We start from the raw sequence: 23,062 nt of genomic DNA on the forward strand, positions 1-23,062 counted from the left end.
ACTTTGCAAATGGTAAGGTGACAAATCCGTGTTCCGTAGGACCGCCAACATTTAAGACACAACACTTCTCAGGTGCAACATATATCTTAGTATGTAGCTATGCTACTCGACCGTCGCACTACCCATGATCATTGTAATCATGTACCAGAGATACGAATAAGTGGCAAAAGCTTTATTCATGACATTAACAGTAATTTCTTGTGAAGCTGCTGGTCTCAGAGCCTCGAGAGGTCTAGCACTTACACCAGAGGGAATAGCAGCGAATATTCTGGAATAATACAGGAGCGATTGCCTAAAGACCCAATAGATAATGGATCAATGTTTTGTTCATATGACAAGGGCTCATTGTAATATTCACAGCGTACTGAGATGAAATGTAATTGATAGCCGGAGTCGGAGTCGAAGTCGGAGTCGGAGTCGGAGTCGAAATGGGTCTAGGCTATCATCAGCACTGCGACAGCTGAAAATCACCAGCAAAGAGCCATTTTGCAAATATGGAGCGAATTGAAGAATACTCCCATACTGTACACTGTGCTACAAAAGGATGACACAGTACAAGCCATACTCATAGAATAAAAAAGACCTGTTCTCTTTTTTTTCATCGTTTTCCCTTTTGAGCACTATTGCACGCCCTTCTGTTAGCAGATAAAATGGCCGAGTCATCTGAAATAATTCTTAAATTAAGCAAGAGCATTATTCGACGCTATCGCACATCGGATGCCGCAGCCATTGTTGAAGGCGGGGATACACCCCTGGTTTCTGAATATATGTCGGCATCCTTTCCAAGTCCTTATACTCTAGAAAGGGCATTGGGATGGATTAAAATCGCCAACGAAGAAGGTAGTCTTCATTTCGCCATATGCACTATCGATAGCGACGTTGTTATTGGTGCCTGTGGATTTGATCATCTCACCGGCGTGGAATCTCGGACTAAGGTTATTGGTTACTGGCTGTCGCCCAAATACTGGGGCCAGGGTATAATGACGGAAGTTATCACAGCACTAAGTGGTTGGATTTTTGGGCAAGTTCCAACCCTCCTAAAACTAGAAGCCACCGTGGTTGAGGAGAACAAAGGGAGCATCAAAGTTTTGGAAAAGGCTGGGTATCAGCAAGAAGGGATTAAACGCATGTCTGTGTTCAAAAATGGCCGGATTAGTAACACTGTGCTCCTTGGATTGACTAGGAACGAATGGAATGAATGGGATCAGTCTGTATGATAGAGAGTCAATGTGGCTAGTCTGGTAGAGCGAGAGTGAAAACCTGCATGGTGAGAAGACACATTGGACAGAGACATCGCATTCAAATTTTACTATGCGTAATTATGTGCTAATTGCTATATATTGGTGATATTAAGAAGTTATTGCATGGCGAGACTCAGTTATCGATACTGCTTCTGTTCGCCACGAACTATGCTCAATTGTCTGGTCTGCTCATTCGTCAGGACAAAAATTGCCATACACACGATATTCATCCATCATATTAGTAATTACAGAAATGAGTCCCTGCTGGCAAAGTGATATAACATGTTATACAAGCCAGGCTAAAGTGTCTATATCCGTCAATTCGTCAAGACAAACTTTTTCCACTGTTGAATCTGTAGCGGAACGACCAAGCATATTAGAATGGGGATTAAGAACTTGGTCCAACACTTGTGAAATAACATCTTTGGTCCTGTAGCAGTGATCAGTACATGGTACCTTGGCTAGCAGCCATTCTAAGAAGGCTCCGAGCAAACTTAGTTGCTGAATGATGCTAGAGATTGAAGGTGTAAAACACCCATGCGAATCTGTCTGAAGAAGGCATCTACACAAAACAACAGCAGCTGGTAGTGCATATCCTATGATGAACCACTCATGGTCACCTTGCATGCCTAACAGAGTATCGTTTCGAGTCCAGAACGTAACTGTGACTGATACAATATCCAGGCTAGCCTGAATTAGACCATCCGGGTTCGGGCCGGGCTGAGCTTTTTGTAGTATTTTTTCGATAAGAAAGAGATTTTGAAGGTGTTCCAACCGGATAAAAAGCTTCGTATATAGCACATGAGGTTCAAGAAGGTTAACTTTTACATCGACGTCGGCTAACCGTAGACTGCGAGGTAGACTGTTGAAAATATGGAGTTGCTGTGATCTTAGAGTACTATATTTCGATTTCATGTTTAGCATCAAAAGAGAAACCCAAAAGAACTATGTTACTGAAACATTCTTACATCAAGTCTAGTGAATCTCTGGCCTGTCTGTTCAAGGCAAGATGTAAAATTTGTTCTCGGATATGGGCGATCAATCCTCTGGCTCGAAGCGTTGTTGTGGAATAAATTTTGCCATCAACATTCCATCCCTCATCATTGACGCCCAATGAGCTAAGGTTTACGCCTTTGCCGGGCCTCCAGCGTAAGAGAATGGTATTGCAGATATCCAGCGGCAATGCCGTAGAGCAATGGTCCGATACTAGCAGGGGCAGTTTGCCAGAAAGAGTAGCAGCAGTCTTATCTAAGATATAGATGGCCGTGAAGAGGCGGCGTTCAGATTGCTTCAAAATGCGAGGATCTTGTATTGATGTATCGGAAATAGTGTTCAATCCCATGGAACAAGCTAATGAGACGGTCTCCGAGTGAAGTGGCCAAAAGCTGGGATCTGAAGGCAATCGATCAGCACTACTAGATTAGCTTTCAACATTACGGAGGAATTTTACCATTTGGTCCATGTAAAATTGATGAAACAATGCTTGTGCGGTATAAGAGATGCAGGAATAGCACGTTATGGGCTTTGATATCTTGACAGAATGTGATACAACTCTCCATAATACCAAAGAACTTGAGAGCAAGGACTCTTGGTCTATATCCATCGATATCTTCTTTGTTTTGCAGTGCGCTCAATGCCCAGCTGCTGAAGAGCATCCCAATCAATTCCCATCTGGTATTTGGGCCAGAAAAGCTAGCATACCACTCTTCTGGTCGATCCCACTGGCTGTCCGGGAAGTTTTGTGTTGTATTTGAGAAAATGGCCAATGCGACGGCCTCGAGATGTTCCTTATTCCTCTCTTGCAAAAATGCATAAGAAAAAGCATTTCTTAACTCGACCAGCAATCTTGTCGTGGATAATGGAATCCATCCATTAAACGGATTAATATGAGGCTTAGCAAGTATGTGTTCGGCGTCAGGACTTGGCAGGCTAGCCAAAACATCCAAAGCCACTTGCAAGTCTTTGGCTCTTGGCCCCGAAGAAGCACGCCCACAATGCTGGCTACTAATAGTCTGGCGTTCAGGAACAGTCTTGGTATTGTTGAGGCGGGTGTCGACATCGCAGATAATAAAACTCAACTCGGATTGGGTTGATTCGGCGGTGAGCTGTAAATTTAATGCATGTAATGGATCTTTAGCGAACGTAGAACCATTTTGCGCCAAGCGGGGAAAGATTGTGGTTGAGTTGCCAGAATGGATGATCGACGTTTGGCGATTCTGCGAAGTTTGGTTGAGATATCTACAAGGCGTCTTCGTCCGACTTCGCTGGCACCGCTGACATGTTGGAAAGGCGCGATCGCAGGCATATTTCCGGCGCTGGCATGGTTCACACGCAACTAAGCGACCATTTTTTGTTCGGGGTATAACCGCGACAGGTCTATCTGGATCCATTGATAGCTGAGTGGTAGAAGAGTTGGATAGTTGAAGGTGATTGACAACGAGTGGTTTCGTCGTTACAAATCCATAGCGAATTAACACGTGATGCCCGCTATATCACGCTGAGATACAGCATGCACCAAGAGCTTACAGCAGTAATTGTCAACCTAGGAATGTAATAGAGACAGACAATCTTGAAGAGAACATCAAGGCCACCACCGATGGCAATTTTACTGTTTTGTTGCCAAATATTCTGTTTAATCCTTTCTATATTCCATCCAATTCGTTTCTTTTTAGAATTTGAAATGGGTCGTTTTATTGTGCATCGTTCATTCCCGTAGTGAACATTTTCGTATTTTTGGACCCTCTGAAACATCCACGCTGACTCTACATTTAGGTACGTCGAGCAACAGCTGAATAACATGAAGTTGAGTGCACAACCGCAAGTCGCCGAGTTTCATGTTATAGCTACCTATGTTACGCTTCATAGGGACGCAGCAACTCGTCTTAAAAATTGTACGTAATGTCCGTGTATGCCAGCCCTCAAGATTTCCCAATGCCAACGCCTATTCTAGCGATGGCAGCAGCTTCATCCCCCGTTGCCATGACCGGCTGTAACGCATCTTGTCATTTTGTTGACACGTCGAAAATTATCACATTCATAGGAACTATTTTGGCAGTGGAGGAATTTGTAATATATTTTAAAGTTAATGACCTGCTTCAATGCACTCTCGGATCTTTGGACATGGCTTTTATAATTATTCGCCGTTGATGATTGAATCCAATATCCCTGCTGTGGCAGCTAGCGCCTCGTCTTGGTGCCGGTAGCCGACCACCTGAACAGCGATTGGGAGCCCTTTGTAAAATTCGGGTCCAGTATCTAAAAGGGTAAAATTAGAATATCAGCTTTAGTCCTTCATTACAGATTACAGCTTGAGAGTATTCACTTACAGAGCTTGTAAAGTTCGGCATCCCGAAGGCCGTATTTCGCGTTACTGGCGTCGTCAATGGAATCTGAGTCCGTCACAGCATCTACAGGAACCACTACGGCCGGGTAGTTCAGGTAGTTCCACAAGCCTGTGGAAGTGACGGTGGTCCAAGTATCCAAAGGTAGCGCAGTATGAGGCGCTGGGGGCATCAGAATAGCATCCAGATTGTTATCGCGAAAGAAACGACGATAGGTATCAGCGACTTCTGCCCGACGTACATTTAAGTCGAAAAATCCTTGAAGCGTTGTTTTCTATCCTGACAAGAGGGATGTTTTCTCCCCCGACAAGAGGCCAAGTGCTTTGACCGACGGCACCAATGGCTCTCCTGTTCGGTTAAGCTGTTCAAGGTAGTACTTTTGACACCCAATTTTAGTATTCAGTTGAGAATGGAAGAGCTGTAAGCGACGTACCTCATTGCCCATTAAAGTATAATAAGAAAGCAAGTCATCATACCAACCATCGCCCTTCGGTAGAGTCAAGGGAACAATTTCCACGGCGTTGCTTTGTTGAAGCTTGTCCACTGCCTTCTTCAAGCCCCTCCTCACGGGGGGCACTGGTGTATAGAAACCATCATCTTCGATCACACCAATTCGTAGTCTCTTGCTGGTTTTCAGATCTCTCCATGGCAATGAGATGACATTGCTATCGTATTTCCAGGTGTCAGCCTGCATTATGGTCTTTAGTAAGAGAGCGCAGTCCTGGAATGTGGTTGCCATTGGCCCAACACTCGATCGCACTCCATCCGTGCCCGGTACTGTAAGCTCCCGCGTACCACCATGAGGAATTACGCCCGAACTCGGTTTCATTCCATAAATTCCGTTACAAATAGATGGCACACGTATGCTTCCGCCGATATCAGTACCAACGCCGAGGACGCTTCCTCTTAGAGCAAGCAGGGCACCCTCACCACCTGTGCTACCACCCGCAGTCATTGAAGTATTTCTAGGGTTGAGGGTCCTGCCAAACACATTGTTATCACTGTCTCCAGTCATGACAGTCTGCGGAACATTTGTCTTGCAATAGAGGACAGCACCTAGGTCAAGCAACATAGCGGCGATAGCACTATGTTCTTTTGCCGGTGCATTGACGTAGCAAGCTAAACCAGTTGATGTATCATGGCCTTGAATTTGGAAAGTATCTTTGATTGAGATAGGCAAGCCGAACAGTGGAGGCAGTGTCTTGCCGTCTATGGATTCTTGTCGCTGTTTATCAAGTTGGCGAGCGCGCTCGATTGCCTCGTCGAAAAAGATTTCTGTCAAACAATTTACCTTTTCACATACTCCAGTCAGTGGTGGGACTAGATGAGACCAAACTTAATGGAATTTACCATCTGGTGAGCGATAGCTGCCCGCTTGCAAAACGCTATCGTGACTTGCTCAACAGACCATGTACCGATTTTGATGCCCATTAGCAGGCTTGTTGCGTCGTATTTGGATGTGATATCAATCTCGGTATCGTTTAAAATACCGCAAGTAATTGATACATCCAAAGGATTAATGGACTCTTGACGCTTGTCATCGTCGAGTCTCCAGGCGATAGGAATCTTTTGACTCCTCTGTAGCCTTTTGTCATGGGCAATAGCCCTGTAGTCTCCTTGAGTCATTTTATCGTCAAGTGATATTCTCTAATGTGAGATGATTGAATGATACTCTTTTCTTCTCATGAAAGGCGCATTCATGTGCATATATATATACATCTGTCAATCTATTTGCCATACTGAATTTGCGATCCCACAATCTTCTAATCAACTGGCCATATTTACCAATTCAGAGGATCTGAATGATATTGACAGTGACCGTTAATAAATTCTCCGGTTCCGGCTCCGGTCCCACGATGCCCACGCCAATCCTACTCATTGTTGCGGATGCTGACGATGCCCATCCAAGCAGAAATGTTGAACTAGGCAGCGCAATTCGCCAGATCTTATAAACGACCAATGGAATCCAAGGCGCCCCGCAACGTCCCCAATTTCAGTCATACCTTGTCATAACCTTCCGGTCAACCTTCCGGCGGTTAATTTTAACAGTCAGCAGCAAATGAGCCCCAACAGTTTTCCTTGCTTGCGGGTCGCCGAGTCTTGGTAGAATCGTTGCCGAGAACCTAAGATCTCATCAATCAGTTTTTGTCTTTTACTACCCATCATAAGATTCGGCGAACATTCCATCTCGCAGCCACACTGAAATAGACCGAATATATGGCGACATTTAAACGCAAAGGCCAAAACTCAAGAACGGCATGTGATCGATGTTATGAGCTAAAAGAGCGCTGCGCCCGCTCGGCTATTGGCCTTGCCTGCGCAAGATGTGACCGATTAAGGCTTGTTTGCTCCATTGTTCGCCCTTTACGGCCGGCTGGTCGCAGGCCAAACAATTGGAATAATTCCGTCAAGGCTACCGCGTCATCCGAGTCAAGCATATATGGCACAAATAAGAAGCATCAAATGGACATTGATTCATGGTTTCATAACGGAATCAGCGTCGACTCCAGGGAAATACAACTGTTGCGGTTCCTCTTAAGTGAGCCCAAGAATTTCGGGCACCACCTCGTGAGCCCTAGTTTTGAACCTACCGAGCATGGATCGCTTGTTGCTCTTCTTCCCGCAGCCATGCCGTTCCTCAAAGACGCGCTTCTATCTTATGCAAGTGGGCTGAAGTTTTCTCAGACAAGTGTGGCGGCAGATACATACATAGATGCTAGCCATCGCTACGCGTCATCTGCTATCGAAACGTTACGATCGTTGAATATTACCAATGTGCAAGAGGCAATATTATGCCTTACCCTCGGGAAAGTTTTAGTTCTAGCAGTGTATTCCTTGATAGGGATCGGCGCTGCTGAAATTTGTCAATACTGCCTGAATGCCACAACGGCATTTACAAATGTCGCTATATCATGGGACCAAGACCTAGCATCGCAACACAGCTTCCTTATACTTATGGAAACTATGGATTGCTTGGTTCATTGCCGAAAGCCTGCACAGAGATTTCCACCACGACAAATCGGAAGTATAGACCGCCATCTTGGAATTTGTTTGTCCTTGCTACCTTGCTATTATGACTTATGCGTCATCAGCCATTCAATGGTTGATAATACTGAAACAGCATCTCTCGTTTACCTTTACAGAAAACTTGATGAAGTACGATTTGCCGTGGAAACCTGGCAACCGCCACCCCTGGGAGATATAATCTATCAGGTCAAAACAGTAGACATTGTTAATCTTCTAGCGCAAGCAAGAGTATATCGACTAGCGGCGTTGCTAATCATTCATCGGCTACAATACCCGTTTGGCCAGCAAGATTGTCAGGCGAATATCTGGTCAAACGAGATTATGAAAGAATTTGAACTTGCGGACTGGGCTACCAAACAAACCACTCGCTGTGTAACAATGCCATATATTGTCGCGGCAATTGAAATTCAGGATTTTGGCTCACGACTCAAGGCGCTTGACAACGTGGACAAGTATGTCGACAAATTTACCCCAACGGTTCAACGAGCCGCAAGGCGATTTCTTTCTCGGATTTGGCTAGAGAGAGACAACAAGATAACCTATTATTGGTTTCAATCAGTCTCTAAACCTTGCCCAATTCTGCAATCTTTCGAGTTCTAAATATCGTGATCACAACTCTCGGTAGTATGGCGTGTCGCGATGAAGGTATCAGATTTGTGGGACTGTAACTCTACCCTAGGATGTTCAGCATAGACCGATTTAATACAACAGAGAATCAAAAGTGTGTAATTCTTGGATAGTTTCATTGTTTCAAAGCTACATTTAATATTCAAACAAGGTTAATATTAGTCTCTTAATAATGTTACTTTGTTACTCAAGCATCACAACAATTAACCTGTCGCTTTGTACTAAAGTTCTTTACGAGGGGGTGGGATACCACTACATATTCCTCTAAATCAGCATTTCGTAATTATTCTGCAAGTTGAGATTCTTCATCACAAGTGATGTTCTTAGCGGCGAATGTTTTTTTTTAATTCTACTTGCACCAAGGTATTTGGAGACGTTACACGGTGCGCACACGCGGCCTCACGATTCTCTGGCCAGGGTCTACGCGTTCCTGTAAGCTTAATACGAACCACATCAGGGATGTATGCATTCTTGTAAGCTTAATGAGCCCCAGGGTTACGCGTTTTCTGATGCGCCAAAAAAAAATTCACATACGCGTCCCAGCCGAATTGGTTTTGCTTAAGGATTAATTTGTCACAATGGATAAATTTAGGGTTATAACAGACTTCAAACTGACCAATGGCGTCTCACGCAATTTCTCTTATGCGATCACCTGCTGCAACTGCAACTTGAGCCTCTGAATTATCAACGGTCTTTATGGCGGCATGCGGTTCGTTTGTAGATGGCGGAACTCCGATAGGAAGGTCCATTTCCGACATTCACTGCCACGCTTGACCGCTACAAGCGCAGTTGAGAAGTAATCATCCCACACAGCAATACCCCCTTGATGTTAAAGGATGCTTTGAGTAGACATTCAACTCTTTCTTATATATTACATCAAATAAACCACTCTGGATGAATCTCCAATATCCCTCGTGTCCATACTTGTTTACTCTTACTTATTGGTTACTATAAGGATCCCTAGATCAAAGAATCATGGCCTGGACTCGAGCGGTTGCGTATGCTGTTTTAAGCTCGCAATTCTGGCTTCCCACCAAGGCTGATTACATTTGGCCGAATGCGCAGATCGATGAGCTTGAGAGAGAAGTATTCGAACAAGAAAACCCCTTTGACGGTCCCGGCAGCACTGTTTCTTTTGTGGACGGATGCAGTGGGCCAGCTGAGCGTGCGCTTGGTATAGGGCGTAGCTTTGGTGCTGAATGGATTAGAAACGCCTATCACGACATGGCAACCGCAGATGTGTCTGCTGGAACCGGTGGCCTTGACGCTTCAATTGTTTTCGAGATGGATCGTTCTGAGAACGTTGGAGATGCATTTCGGGAAACACTTAGCATTTTTCAGGGCAGCCATAATACTCGAGCGTCTATGGCTGATTTATTTGCCATAGGCGCTGTGATGGCAATTGGCGCGTGTTCAAATGGAAAGGTTATTGTTCCATTTAGAGGTGGTCGCGTGGACGCAGCTGGCCCAGGTCCATCTGGTGTTCCGGAGCCTCAGCAAGACCTACCTACACATACTTTGAGTTTTGCGAAACAGGGATTTGATACATCCGAAATGATCGCTCTCGTTGCTTGTGGGCATAGTGTTGGAGGTGTGCATGGTGTGGACTTTCCAGAAATTGTCCCTAATCCTGTGCCAACGAATGATGTTCGTAATTATCCGTCTCTCACCGACGGCGGGTTGGTGAATCATCACGACTCAGTTGACTAACTTGAAAAACACTCTTTAGGCAACGAATGATAATACCGTTACTTTTGACACAACGACGGACAACTTTGACAACCTTGTGTTAGTTTTGCTCTCGCGTCGCCCTGCCATAAAGTCTTTGCTCCACCAAACTAACATCTAGTTTACTACAGTGCCAAAGAGTTCGTCGCCAATGTTTCCCAAAACCCACTTGCCTTTGGACAAAATGAAACAACACGATCGGACTTTCGTATTTTCAACGCAGATAGCGGTGATATGATTTCACAGATGGCGTCATCCAATGACTTTTTCCTAAACACGTGCACTACTATGTTTGAGCGCATGATTAATACGGTGCCAAGAGATGTTAAACTGACAGATGTTATTAAGCCTCTTAAGATAAAGCCTCGAAAGTTGTCTATTACAGTTAACGATGATCAAACCCTCTCAATATCTGGATTTATACGAGTAAGTGCTACCCTTCCACCCGCCGCAGAACTTAGAGGTCTTGAATGGCTAATTGAGAGCAATTTGAACCTACTAAAGATTGTTGATGACCTAATTGGTTCAAATGGAACACAAGTTCTTATCCATTTAGCCTCGCGATCCGGTGAAGCATTGCCTGTGGCCACTGGAACGACATCACAAGGGCTCACTGCAGGCTGCGGCTATCCTAATTGTGGTCCAAGCTACACCTATTTCAGATTCAGCTCAACAATTCCCGCTAACCAGGGCGTATCGTCTTTTACTGTCGAAATTATCGACGGCTCAACTGGAAAGGCTACGGTTTATAACAATGGCGGCGGCGGATTTCCTGTATCTGATGCTATTCTGCCAATGTTTAGCCTTTCAAGTCAGAGCAGTATAACTATCAACGGTAGTGACCAGCTACAACTCAACTTGACCGCAGCAGTAAGTACAATCCATGATTCATGCGGTAGTTCTTTTTCACACAACTGACCACTTCACAACCGTAAGGTTCTAAATGCGGAGATGTACACAAACGTTTCACTCATTGTTCCGCAACCCTCAAATAAAAGCGCTCCAATTAGCCCGTGGACTCAGGAAATAGTTCATATGGAGCCTTTGAGCAAAATTTCTGGAACCAATTTTACACTCTACAGAGGCATATGGCAGAGCAGTGGTCCATTGACGGCAGTCTCTTCACACCCCTTTGATCTTGTTGCCCAGGGAGCGACGGTGGCAGTTTCTAGTGTTTTCAACTCCTGGGACGATGTTGAATTTATCTAGATACCTATTCTGATATCCATGTCAATAAAGAATTCAGAGCAAGTTCATAACAATGGTTTACTATACAGTTCCTGTTCATAATGTGTTAATAAATTGTGTTCAATATGCTTCAACGAATCCAAATTATATTCGGCGTACATGACAGCTAGAATGTTTTGCGACAAGAAAAAGCAGAGTGACAGTTTAGATACAGACCACTTTGAATTGACTAAAGGACGAGTACGAATTATCCAGACGGTTGATGCTCTCACCAAGCTTCCACATAGGGGAATAAACGCACTTGTGTTCGTTCCAAAGCTAGATATAGCTCAACCCCCCCAGTAAGAGTCCGCCGTAACGGTGATTAGCACCTTGTATGATGTTTTGGTATGAGCCACCTAGCACGTGTCGTATCTCCAGATGGTGCAAAGTTACACCTTGACATCATCATTGATCCTACATCTTTCCATGGCGATGATATATATCCTACACACGTTGAACATAAATTGAAGGACCAAAAGATTATAATCCTGTTAACCAAGATTAGAAATAGTACGATAGAAGGTGAATGCGGCGTATGAGGTAGCTCATGCGGCATAACGTCACATGTACAGTGCACAAGGGATCGAGGGCTGTGGTGTGGGGTCGCGCGGAGGTGTTTGCTGTTCTAGGCAATATTCTCATAATAGGAAGCGCCGTATATGGTTAGGAAGCTGCTTGGTTATGTAACTACTTGCTCCGGGTTTGTACGTGGCATAGCAAAGAATCCCACAGCAAGATTTTCAGCTGGCTAAATGAGAAGATTGATGATGATTGTAAATGTCTTTCTCATACTATTCCCATTTTCTTCTCATCCTGCTTCTGCGAAGAGGCGACCGTTACTGAACTATCCCTGCTGTACATGAGCCACGATTGCCCCAGTCTAGCCTTGATCAGATAATAAAGATTAACATTATAAACCTTGTTAGATCCGATGAGTGAAAGAGCTTGTTTTGAGGACAATAATACCCTTTTTGGTGTTCATTCTGCTCGTATCTGTATTGTGATGTTGGCGGATTACTCGGCAGCCACTTCGCCAACCTAGAACATCGTATTTTGCTTACTTGGCAAGCTCCTCTACGACGTCATGCAACATATGTAAACCACTCTGTATGTCTGCAAATTACAAAAGTCGCTAGATTAATAATTTACAACAGCGTAGAACCCGATAATCTGGCTGGGTTTGTCAGTGCTGAGGAATCATAAATGATGTCGATTTCGCCTCTGCAAGCGGCTATAATAATCATCAAGAACTCTCACTTTCGAATTCATTGACGCTCAACAACGAAAGAAAATCCTCATATTCATTAATTACGTCTGAAATTTCTTCTTCAAGATACATTGCGCTAATTCACACTTGCACATTGTCAAGATGGCTCTTCCTTCGACACAGAAAAAATGGGTTATTATGGGACAAGAGAAAGGCTATGATGAGCTAAACTTTACCGATGGGCCTATTCCAACAGTTGGAGACTATGGTGTTCTGGTCAAGTTACATGCAGCATCACTGAATTATCGTGATCATATGATTCCAAAGGTGAGTTCATTTAGATATTTTCCACTGGATGCCCGAAGTAGATTGTTCCTTTACTTACTCATGTGTTAGGGCACTTATATCTTTCATCTTCATCTTCCCGTTGTTGGCGGTTCTGATGGGGCTGGGGAAGTCATCGAAGTGGGACCTAAGGTTACCAAGTGGAAGAAGGGTGATAGAGTTACCACGCTCTTCAACCCGGGGCACCAATCTGGACCTATGACCAGGGCTATAATGCGCAACGGAAGTATCGGCGGCTCTTTCGACGGCACCTGGCAGCAATACGGAGTATATGAAGAGAATTGGCTAGTACGCCTTGCTTCTAATCTGTCGTATCTTGAAGGTGCCTCTCTCTCGGATTGCGGATTAACGGCGTGGAATGCCCTTTATGGATTAAAGGCAGTTAAACCAGGCGATTGGGTTCTAGTTCAAGGAACCGGTGGTGTCAGCCTCTTCGCCATTCAGGTAACTATGCATTGCTCCATATCATTGATCAATGGTCCATCTAACATGAATACCAGTTTGCAAAAGCTGGAGGGGCTAAAGTTGTCGCTACAACGTCGTCTACTAGCAAATACGAGCTACTTCAACGCCTTGGTGTTGACCATATTATCAATTATTCGGAAGATAAAGACTGGGGACTCACGGCACGGAATTTCACCCCGAATGAAGAAGGATTTGACCATATCCTTGACGTCGGGGGCCAAGAAACGCTGCCTCATAGCGTGAAGGCGATCAAGCCCGAAGGCATCGTCACGGTAATTGGAATCTTGACGGGTGTGGAGACTAAAAATGCCAGCATTCTCGATGCGCTGTTGAACACCTGCACCTTCCGTGGCATTCATATTGGTTCTAGGGATCAGATGGATGAAATGATGGCAGCAATAGACGCCAACAAGATTCAGCCAGTTTTGGACAAGAGAGTGTTCAAGTTGGAGGAGCTGCGGGAAGGCCTTGAATACATGGTAAGTACTCTGTATGGCGGACTAATTATGATGCGATGATACTAATAAAATATTTAGGAAGCTCGAAAGCATACTGGCAAGGTAGTAATTGAGATTCCTTGAGAGAAACCCTCGCGTATGTGGTTGGATCAGGTCGGCAGTGCATCAGAAGTTATACAAGTTATCTTCCATTTGACTTTTAGATTGTATAATAATCCAGAATATTGACTATTAAAACTCAATTGTGTCCAACTCAATCCGAACTTGGTGCATTTCAGGCATGAAGAGTAGGCCATAGGTTGCTCTCTTCAGGGATCTGAAGTAACTGAAACACCTCACTAGAGCACATCGCTAAAGATACAGCTATGGGTCCAAAGTCTGCGAACACATACAACATACCATCGTCACAGTATCTAGCATAAAGATAAACAATTAAATCTCCAACGTATACGAACGGTAAAGTGAAATCCAAATGTACCAATAATGGATAGTTGTTTTATATCTTAAAAGTATTTCCCTGTTATTTTGTATTTTGTCGCATTTGGTGTGTGCACTGAAGCTGTGATCCAGTGTCTTATTATCCTTCCTAACCTGGGTACAAATTTTCTGTTGCGTTCGCAGACTTTGGCCTATGAATGTCCCTTTCCTTACCTCAATTATTGCAACCACTCTAATTTAAAACAAACAGAGATTCTTTGAACAGGAAAGTGAACTAAACCGCAGTGTCTTAAACCCCACTCAACATCGGCTCGCGGGTAAATGAGCATAGTTGCAAACTGATAGATCTCGATTGTTACATTCTGTGCAGACGCTTTTCCCTCCCAGTTATGCATTATGTGAGAAATTTTGAATAGAATATCCGACAGCTATCTATTAATATTACATCTTGCTTGTTATTCGCAGTCTATTATCGTAATACCAACTATAAGCTACCACGGCAGCTCATTGCCACTCCAGTCATAAAAATTCTTCTTTCCCGCCTTAAATGACTGTATAACATTGACACTAAGTAAAAGATTAGCACTGATATGTGATATCAAACAATCCTGAGTAACTTACACGCCTGAGACACTCTCAGAGATGTCAATATCTCCATATGGATTCATATCTGTCTTTACCAATCCTGGGTGAATAAGGACAACCGGTAAGCCCTGTCGGCCAAGCACAATGTCAAGCTCTTTTCCCAGGCGGTTTAGGGCGGTCTACATTTTCATTAGCCAATCTATCTCTCGCTGTCGTTTTGGGTGTACCCACCTTCGAAATATTATACATTGCTGTCGCATCATAGCCACTCCCGAACAGTGATTCGTGGACCGCTGAGGTTTCGTCGCTCAATTGCATAGATGCAAATGAAGATGAAAGCAGAACCAGAGTCTTCTTTTCATACTTGGATTTTAACAAAAGAGGTACAAACTCAGTTGCAGTATAGTATGCTCCATAGACATTTGTCGTGATGTTTTCGATCAATGGCTGAATCCCCACTTCCATGAGGTTTCCAAAACCATTTAGGATACCGGAATTGTATATCACAATATCCAAAGAGTCAGTTAATCGACCAATCTCTTCGGCAGCTAAATGAAGCGAGTTTGAGTCATTGGCATCAGCCGCAATAACTTGAACGCGACCATTGCTTGCATTAACAACGTCTTGAAGCTCATTTGCTTTGCTTGGATCTCTTGCAGTCGCAAAGATAGTTGCTTCGGGGAAAACAGATAACTATCGACATTGTTAGCTAGTCTTGAAAGAGATTTTCCAGTTGAATGGCTGAACTTGCGGCCTGCTTTACAATACCCAGCCCAATACCACGAGAGCCACCAATTAATAGAATTGACTTTGGAGAAGACATTTCGTTTCGTATGGATATTGCAATAATGTTTAAGTAACTTTGTGTCTCGTTGTCGACTTTGATTGTAACTTGGTGTTTCAGAAAATAATTCTGGACGCCCGCTCGCTATTTAAGACAACTCTCATGTTCCTAAACGTTCTACGAATGTCTATTGCAGACTCCAAGTTATCAAGTATGTTCCTAGTTTACAAATGCAATGATAATGGAATATTGAATTTATAATTTGATTAGTTGTGATGCACTGCGGCAAGTAGCAGATTCAAGGGATATCATTTCGCTACGTAAGGTTAGAGCCAATACGTAAATGACGTCGCCTTGCTCAATGTGGGAAAGTTAGCCGCCTAATTCCTAGCTTCCTGCTCGCGACTTGTGCCCCATCGCTGAGGATTTTGCTTTCAAATGGCCTTACTAAGACACTGTCGGGCGCTGAATGCTTTCAGCAAATGCTGTAAAAGGAAATACGCAATTTACTGAAAATGGAAAGCTCACGAGATGGCGGTATATAGATAATTTATACGATGATAGCGCGGAAAATGCCACCACGTAATTCCATCGAGACCAATGAAGCTGGCAATTACTACGGTATGCCAACTGAGGTGTTGCTGTATTCTGACTTCAGTCCCTGTAAGCTATCACAATCTACTACATTCTGAGCATTCATGTGAACCTGTATAGCTATTCTTATACGCAACATGTAAAAAAAGTGCTCCAAGTCACGGTATTCATATTATTTCATTCTCGCTCTATTCCATCAATTAAGTTCATTGGATATATATGGTTAGAACCGTTGTTTATGCTTTAACGCGAAGCCTAAAACCCGTCTTAACAAATCTTGCTATCGCCATCGTTGTTGCGCCAGCTAGCAACATAATGCCAGCATAAATCCTAGCGCTATCATACCCAACAGATTGTACAATAGCCCCTGTAACAGGGCTTCCGATAAGCGACCCGAAGGCCATTGCAAGAAAGCACATACCTATTCGGCCACCGAGCTCATTCATATTAGCTGTCATACTAGCAATAGCAGTTGGAGGTACAGAGACAAGGGATCCTGAAAAAAACCCATATAGTATTGCGATAGCCATAACGGAGCCCATTGATTGGGCAGGTATCCAAGTAAAGACCAACACGCCGGCAATGAGAGTCGCAGGAACCTGAATGTTGAGAGGCCCGATCTTGTCAGCCGTGTAATTTGGCAGGATTCGTCCAAAGCTGCTCGATGCATTGGTAATAGTGAGGATATAGTATGGTGCTACACCATCTGTATTGAGCTGAGTGGCAATAGCCCACGATTCGATGAAAGTATAGAAGGTGAAGAATCCAAGGAAAGCGAGAAAAATGCTTAGGCAATAGAGGCCAAATTCGATTTGACCGAGCGACTTGAAGTCTATAAGAATACGGCGCTTGTTGGCGGGTAGACGTTGTTTGGAGATGGAAAGCGGCAACATGAGCATAAATAATACGATGAATCCCATGACGCGAACGGCCCAGCCAAACCCAATCATCGGGATGAGATGGCGTAAGGCAATTGGAAAAATAATGCCACCTATCGATGCACCAGTACTGCCTAGACCGATGGCGAGGCCTCGGCGCTTAACGAACCACGTACCTGGCGTCGCAAGAGCTCCAAGGGCAACAAGACCCATCCCACTGCCAGTGCATAAAGACTGAGCAAGAATAAACTGCCAGTATTTATTGGCCAGAGAGGTCATCATGAGGCCAAAAACCATCATGAAGGAACCACAATACATCATGATCCGGAAGTATCCGGCGTCATAGAGCGTCCCGGTGAGCGCGGCGCCAAACATGAGAAGAAAGGCCTGTAGGCTACCAATCCAAGCAATTGTTGATGATGATGCTTCGTCAACAATGCCACCACCACTTGTGTAATATTGTTGAAAAGTACCGTAAGATACCACAGTTCCCCATGAGGTGAACATGAGACAGAACGCCCCAGCAACCTGGATCCATGGCATGATGCCGATGTCTGGAGGCGGGATAGACTTTTCAGTAGGAGTTTCTTGTCGGCTTTCAGTTGAGTCCTCGACCGCATATCGACTAATACTTGTGTCAAGACACAAGTCCATCTCATCTTTTGCGAGGGGGCTGTTAGGAAGATGTCCTGAGTCGGATGAATGAGACATGATTGAGATGTGATGGATATCCAGAGTGATGTTATTTTCCCTGTTTTGTTTTTGAGAGAGATTTCTTTTGTCCTCAAGAGTGGTCAATAGCTACATATAAAGTCTGACTCCCCTCTCTCGAAAGCAGTGATGTCCGTAAATAGCGGGCCCTTAATGCACATGAATCATCCGTATTCAGTTCACCTTAACATCTAAAGCGTCTTATTGCATGTATTATGTGCTAATTGATTGACCTTCAGTTTATGTTTCGATGCTACGTGGAAAGTAAATCCTTGTGTCAGACAATACAGCAACGGCGAAGAAGATGAGGTCCACGAATGTAGGTAGACTTTATGGTAAAATAGAACATCTCATTCAAGCTATCCGTAATCAATCATCGCGTTTTTATTTTATCGTCTTAGTCTTTATCATCACCAATTACTTCTATGTGAGAAACTTTCTCAGATTGGAGTATCATCAAGACTCGGTTGTTGATAACAAGGGCGGCATGATACTTCATTGTGAAGAAGACGCCAGTTCGAAGCGTACAACTGACTAATACAGTGCTTGACGTGGGATAGGACGAAGTAAAACTAGATGGTAAAAGGAAACTTGATGTTGACTGAACTGGCCAGTATAATACTAGCGTGGTCAATGGATTACACATTGCCCGCTCGAGCCCACAAAAGGAAATGTGCTCCGCCGCGAAAACTAAAGTTAGTTAAAGGCAGATTATAAATGAAGAAGTGAATGGAGGATACAGCAAGAGAAGCACTTATAGATAGTAATATTAAATACTTAACAAGTTACATAGAAAGTTCGACGACCTCATAAAACATCGATATAACATTCGTGGGTTCAAAAACAGCACATTGTTGGGTCTTGTTTCTTTGTTTTCGCTAAATTGCCAATCAGTGAAGTGTGTACAGGTGTATCTCATGTTCCATTATTCACTAAGCATTCTATGTCTATGCAATGGGTATTCTATGATCCAGTCGGCATCGATAGCACCGCCTTGGTCGGTACAATGCTTGCACTTGACCACTTAGATGTGACAGTTTTGAGCTGAGTGTAAAAGTTCACTCCTGGTTTTCCGTAAAAAGTACTGGCCCCCCCTCCAGCCACGCTCTTCTTATTTCCTGTGAATGAGAACATTGGAAGAGGCACCGGGATTGGCACGTTTATGCCCAGCTGGCCTGCTACAATGTTGCGCCGGAATTTCTCTGCAACTGCGCCTGAGGAAGTAAAAATAGCAGCACCATTCCCGTAGTCGTTCCCGTTGATGAGATCAATACCTGCCTCAAGAGTGTCAACATTAACACACACCAGTACCGGGCCGAATATCTCTTCTTTATAGCATTGCATAGATTGCCTGACGTCGGTGATTATCGTTGGAGCAACCCAGTTGCCATTCGGATACCTCTCTGGCTTATAACCACGACCGTCAAGAAGAATTTGAGCACCTTCGACTTGCGCACTTGCAATTAGTGATTCAATCCTCGCTTTGCTCTCAGGTGTAACAACAGGACCAAGATCAGCACCATGCTCAAAGCCTGCATCAACTCTTAGAGTTTTCGCTTTCTGAACGAGTTCATCAAGCCACTGTCGGCTCTCTCCCACAAATACTGCTACGGACAGTGCCATACAACGCTGTCCTGCAGCTCCAAAGGCAGCACTGATAATAGCATCCAGGGTCGCTTCTTTGTCGCTGTCAGGCATGATCAATGCGTGATTCTTTGCGCCCAAGTTTGCCTGCACCCTCTTCCCATTTGCGGAGCCACGTGTGAAGATATACTCTCCAGCTTTGTTACTTCCAACAAAACTAATGGCTTTAATAACGGGAGAATCGATGAGAAAATTAACGGTATCATGTGCGCCATGTACCACGTTGATAACGCCCTTTGGAAAGCCGGCCTTTTCGGCCAATTCGACAAGAATCATCGCAGCGCCGGGATCTCTCTCAGAAGGCTTCAGCACCATTGTATTTCCGGTAATGGTAGCAATCGGTATGCACCAAAGAGGTATCATTGCAGGGAAATCTTTTTGCGATATTCGTTAGAACCATACTGGGTGTTGGATGATGAGAAGTAGAAGAACGTACTAAACGGGCAGATTGCGGCGACAACGCCAAGAGGCTCCCTGTAAGTCCTGGTCTCCATGTCCTTGGCGACTTCCAAAATCTCTCCCTTCATATACTCTGGGCCGGCGCATGCGGCTTCTGCAACTTGCAACCCGCGCAGCACATCGCCTCGCGCATCTGCAAAGGTTTTACCCTGCTCCAAGGTAATGGAAGCAGCGAGTCTATCCCAGTTCTCTTTAATCAAGCTGACATAACGAAACATGATCTGCTGTCGGGCAATTATCGAGGTTTTGCTCCAGGAGCTGAAGGCATTCTGTGCCGATTCAATTGCGAGCTGTAATTCGTCACCGGTCATCATCGGTACTCTAGTAACCAGGTTATTTGTCGCAGGATCATGGACAGGGATGAAATTCATTGATTGAGACAGTCGGAATTCGTTGTCGATAAAGTATGGCGTGTCCCTTGGGTCGGATATTTTTTCGTGAGATCGAGGGAAATTGGTTGAGGTTGAGCCTAGCAGGCTCGCCGCAGTTGAGTTTGAGTCTTGTGTCATTTTCAATTCGTTTAGAAAGTAATGTTGATACTTGTGTCAGGATGCGAGAGTCACACAATCATAAGCAAATCTTAAGATTCTTATTCAGGGAGGCTGATCATGTGTTATTAAAGATGGAAGATATTCCCATCATTCACCCCCGCAGTAGTAGATGAGCCCAATCTGCGGAGATGCCCAAGTAACTATTGGGAGCTCCCAACTCTCGTGCGGGGAATAAGGCACATATGCTGGTTTGGTAAGCACCATCATTGAGAAATGGGACCTGAGCTGAGAAATTAAGACATGAACGCTCCAGTCTGGACATCTCATCATGGCGCTTTTTGATCTGAAACCGGCGCAAGGAATCGATGATGCGGCTTGGAATATTCTCATCCTTGCAGCATACTATTCAAGAAGCACGTATTTTGTACTGTGCGGGGAGACGACTGTCAGAGTTGCTAAAAGGAATATGATGACTTTGAACAAATGTTGGAATTCTCGCGCCGGAAAATATGAAAGCTGGCATCGATCAACCGTGTTAAGAATAGCCCGATAGATCGGTATGGTTTCCCTTTGTCGATCTCTCGACTCCATATGTTGAAGGCTATTCCAACCACCCACCCCACCCATTTCCCCCCAGCTACCAGGGTAAAATTATTATTAGTATTTCCCTTCAGTAGCTTTATAGTCGGAATTTTTCTTTGAAGATGGTATGAGACTTTATTAAATTGGACTCAAATGCTGTGTAGTCGCAGCACATCAATGGAGGATGCTGAGAACGCGCGGAGAAATTAGCTGCTTTTATTTGCGTTTGTGTATCCAGTAAGTCTACTGCCGTACAATGAGGTTGCTCATCTGGAAATCGACTCGTTCTCCCACTTAATGGCCCCAATAGAGATGATGGCTTGGCACTGACATTGGGTGAACGAAGAACACCAAGAACAGCCTCGGGTGTAAAAGCCTAAACATGTCAAGCTATATAGCAACACCTTATGCACACGCAAACACCTAATCATTATAGCCGCTCAAAAGGCAATCTGGTTTGAATAAATAGTGGACTTATTTTTAGCTTGTGTGTGAATAGTCATATTGCGATCTCTGTTGTTTGAGCATCCCCTTAAGCTAACTGGAATTTTAGAGCACTCTAGTTATATCTCTTGAGATGCCATTGCTGTAGCAGTCCGCTCCGTCCACCTGTTGTGATTCGGAAATAAATGAGTTTGCAAACTCCGTCTGGCCTGAGGCTTCGTCCTCTATCATGACAGATAAGAGCTTGTTTTACTAAATTTATTTTCTATAGGTACTCACAGCTCAGCACTAGCATATTAACTTTCTATACACGATCGAGACGCGAAGAGCGATCAACAAGTAAACAATATTGCGCAGGAAGAGAATATGGAAATAGTAAGAATTAGATAAGCACTAATCAGGAGCGTTGCTGAATATATTACTTTGTACACATGGAATTGTCATAGGTCGCAGCCACAAAACTTTATATCCTGGAATCCAGATTAATCTTACACCGCATTGCATTCTCCTTTTGACTAAATGCTCACATCTCCATAATGCCCAGACTTGCCAAATTTATATAAGACTATGAAGAAGTTCTTCCAGTTCCTTATCATATTTCCCTTCTGTGTAGCCGCAGAACTGTCAATCTGTGTCAACTACTGAAACAAAAACACAAGTTATATATCCAGCATGTCGGGCAAAGGGTACCTCGAACAAACCAATTTGCATACGGAGGCAAAATGGAGATCGGCACTCTTAACATATCCCGGAAACCTACAGGAGGCTTTGCGAGAGGCGCAGAAGGATTCTAAAAAGACCTTGTTCGGTGTTGCACAGGGGGTTCCGAGCCCATTTTTAACGAAAGTCTATGCTTCTACTAGACCAGACTTTGTATGGTTTGATGTTGAACATGGCATGTTTGACCGTTTGGTGCTCCATGAGTATGGCATCCTATGGACTAGATCCAATTTCTCCTTTCATCGACCGGATTAGCTAACTACCATAGCGTCATCCATGCAGCCCAGCACCACTCTGAGGGTCAGACGATGGCCATTGTCAGAGTGCCAAAAGAAGATGAGATTTCTTTAACTACGGCATTGGACGCGGGCGCTGCTGGTATCATCATTCCGCACTGCGAAAGCAAAGAAGAGGTTGAAGAATTCATGAAAAAAATTTACTACCGTGAGTACGATGGATTCAAAATAGCAGAAACGGATAAAGAGACTTTGGCTTAACGGCATAATTAGCTCCTCTTGGTGGTCGTTCATTCAGCCCATGGGTTTTCACTCCCGGTATCTCAGACGCGTCTTTATATGCGAATGATGCGTTCAATATGAAAACTTCGAACAAACATGTCGCCGTTATCGCGCAAATAGAGAGCGTCAAAGGTATCGCGAATGTGGATGAGATTGCATCCATACCCGGAGTCTCAGCACTAATGTTCGGGCCTGGAGACTTCATGGCAGATGCGGGACTGGAGTTGACTCTGGGACAACCTCACCCTACTCTAGCGGCTGCCATGGAAAGCATGTCCAAAGCTAGCAAAAAACATAATGTTCCTCTCTTCGGGTATGTACATCTTTTCTCTATACATAATATTATTCATGCTCAAACTAATATGGTATATGATATAGCGCAGCTATGAATCTCGATATGATCCCAATGTTGATAGAATCTGGTCATAGAGCTATTATGGTCATGCTAGACGTATGGGGTATTGCTAATACGGTAAAAGCGAACCTAGAAAAGGCAAAAGGATTCCTTTCGACTTGAAAAGCCATTTGGCTAGGAACTCTGCACT

At 44.2% G+C, this 23,062-nt stretch overlaps 10 protein-coding genes across 10 annotated transcripts; 5 read left to right on the forward strand and 5 right to left on the reverse strand.

Annotated features, from left to right (window-relative positions):
* Nucleotides 1-610: 610 nt before the first annotated feature.
* Nucleotides 611-1,297, forward strand: V8C40DRAFT_243396 (GNAT family N-acetyltransferase). Its single transcript, XM_083215420.1, has one exon. It carries the CDS (start codon nt 651-653, stop codon nt 1,215-1,217), a length of 567 nt encoding a protein of 188 aa, XP_083074531.1. The 5' UTR covers nt 611-650; the 3' UTR covers nt 1,218-1,297.
* Nucleotides 1,298-1,313: 16 nt separating this feature from the next.
* Nucleotides 1,314-3,656, reverse strand: V8C40DRAFT_243397 (uncharacterized protein). The gene is made up of 3 exons (XM_083215421.1): nt 2,692-3,656; nt 2,210-2,633; nt 1,314-2,139 (listed from the first exon to the last, which is right to left on the reverse strand). Exons 1-3 carry the CDS (start codon nt 3,629-3,631, stop codon nt 1,527-1,529), a joined length of 1,977 nt encoding a protein of 658 aa, XP_083074532.1. The 5' UTR covers nt 3,632-3,656; the 3' UTR covers nt 1,314-1,526.
* A 641-nt stretch (nt 3,657-4,297) lies between these two features.
* On the reverse strand, nt 4,298-6,671 carry V8C40DRAFT_286916 (amidase signature domain-containing protein). Its single transcript, XM_083222603.1, has 5 exons — nt 5,933-6,671; nt 5,016-5,873; nt 4,911-4,958; nt 4,568-4,856; nt 4,298-4,496 (listed from the first exon to the last, which is right to left on the reverse strand). Exons 1-5 carry the CDS (start codon nt 6,206-6,208, stop codon nt 4,375-4,377), a joined length of 1,593 nt encoding a protein of 530 aa, XP_083074533.1. The 5' UTR covers nt 6,209-6,671; the 3' UTR covers nt 4,298-4,374.
* A 3-nt stretch (nt 6,672-6,674) lies between these two features.
* On the forward strand, nt 6,675-8,388 carry V8C40DRAFT_243400 (uncharacterized protein). The gene has a single exon (XM_083215422.1). It carries the CDS (start codon nt 6,800-6,802, stop codon nt 8,207-8,209), a length of 1,410 nt encoding a protein of 469 aa, XP_083074534.1. The 5' UTR covers nt 6,675-6,799; the 3' UTR covers nt 8,210-8,388.
* Nucleotides 8,389-9,169: 781 nt separating this feature from the next.
* Nucleotides 9,170-11,173, forward strand: V8C40DRAFT_286920 (heme peroxidase; the record flags this gene model as incomplete). The annotated part of the gene is made up of 4 exons (XM_083222604.1): nt 9,170-9,915; nt 10,096-10,390; nt 10,469-10,834; nt 10,901-11,173. Exons 1-4 carry the CDS (start codon nt 9,212-9,214, stop codon nt 11,171-11,173), a joined length of 1,638 nt encoding a protein of 545 aa, XP_083074535.1. The 5' UTR covers nt 9,170-9,211.
* A 1,390-nt stretch (nt 11,174-12,563) lies between these two features.
* Nucleotides 12,564-13,792, forward strand: V8C40DRAFT_265205 (zinc-dependent alcohol dehydrogenase family protein; the record flags this gene model as incomplete). The annotated part of the gene is made up of 4 exons (XM_083219630.1): nt 12,564-12,728; nt 12,798-13,190; nt 13,247-13,690; nt 13,748-13,792. The coding sequence occupies 4 exons, from the start codon at nt 12,564-12,566 to the stop codon at nt 13,790-13,792; spliced, it is 1,047 nt and encodes a 348-aa protein (XP_083074536.1).
* Nucleotides 13,793-14,598: 806 nt separating this feature from the next.
* Nucleotides 14,599-15,515, reverse strand: V8C40DRAFT_286922 (NAD(P)-binding protein; the record flags this gene model as incomplete). Its single annotated transcript, XM_083222605.1, has 4 exons — nt 14,599-14,674; nt 14,729-14,871; nt 14,924-15,385; nt 15,444-15,515. The coding sequence occupies 4 exons, from the start codon at nt 15,513-15,515 to the stop codon at nt 14,599-14,601; spliced, it is 753 nt and encodes a 250-aa protein (XP_083074537.1).
* Nucleotides 15,516-16,306: 791 nt separating this feature from the next.
* V8C40DRAFT_274509 (putative monocarboxylate permease) lies at nt 16,307-17,602 on the reverse strand (the record flags this gene model as incomplete). Its single annotated transcript, XM_083220613.1, has 1 exon — nt 16,307-17,602. The coding sequence occupies one exon, from the start codon at nt 17,600-17,602 to the stop codon at nt 16,307-16,309; it is 1,296 nt and encodes a 431-aa protein (XP_083074538.1).
* Nucleotides 17,603-18,561: 959 nt separating this feature from the next.
* On the reverse strand, nt 18,562-20,656 carry V8C40DRAFT_209235 (CoA-acylating methylmalonate-semialdehyde dehydrogenase). Its single transcript, XM_083212096.1, has 2 exons — nt 19,740-20,656; nt 18,562-19,677 (listed from the first exon to the last, which is right to left on the reverse strand). Exons 1-2 carry the CDS (start codon nt 20,269-20,271, stop codon nt 18,623-18,625), a joined length of 1,587 nt encoding a protein of 528 aa, XP_083074539.1. The 5' UTR covers nt 20,272-20,656; the 3' UTR covers nt 18,562-18,622.
* A 1,245-nt stretch (nt 20,657-21,901) lies between these two features.
* Nucleotides 21,902-23,034, forward strand: V8C40DRAFT_286924 (HpcH/HpaI aldolase family protein; the record flags this gene model as incomplete). Its single annotated transcript, XM_083222606.1, has 4 exons — nt 21,902-22,202; nt 22,268-22,443; nt 22,509-22,830; nt 22,896-23,034. The coding sequence occupies exons 1-4, from the start codon at nt 21,952-21,954 to the stop codon at nt 23,032-23,034; spliced, it is 888 nt and encodes a 295-aa protein (XP_083074540.1). The 5' UTR covers nt 21,902-21,951.
* Between the last annotated feature and the right edge of the window lie 28 nt (nt 23,035-23,062).

This window comes from Trichoderma camerunense (genome assembly GCF_050948025.1).
Source record: "Trichoderma camerunense strain CBS 138272 chromosome Unknown V8C40scaffold_7, whole genome shotgun sequence".
NCBI lineage: Eukaryota > Fungi > Ascomycota > Sordariomycetes > Hypocreales > Hypocreaceae > Trichoderma > Trichoderma camerunense.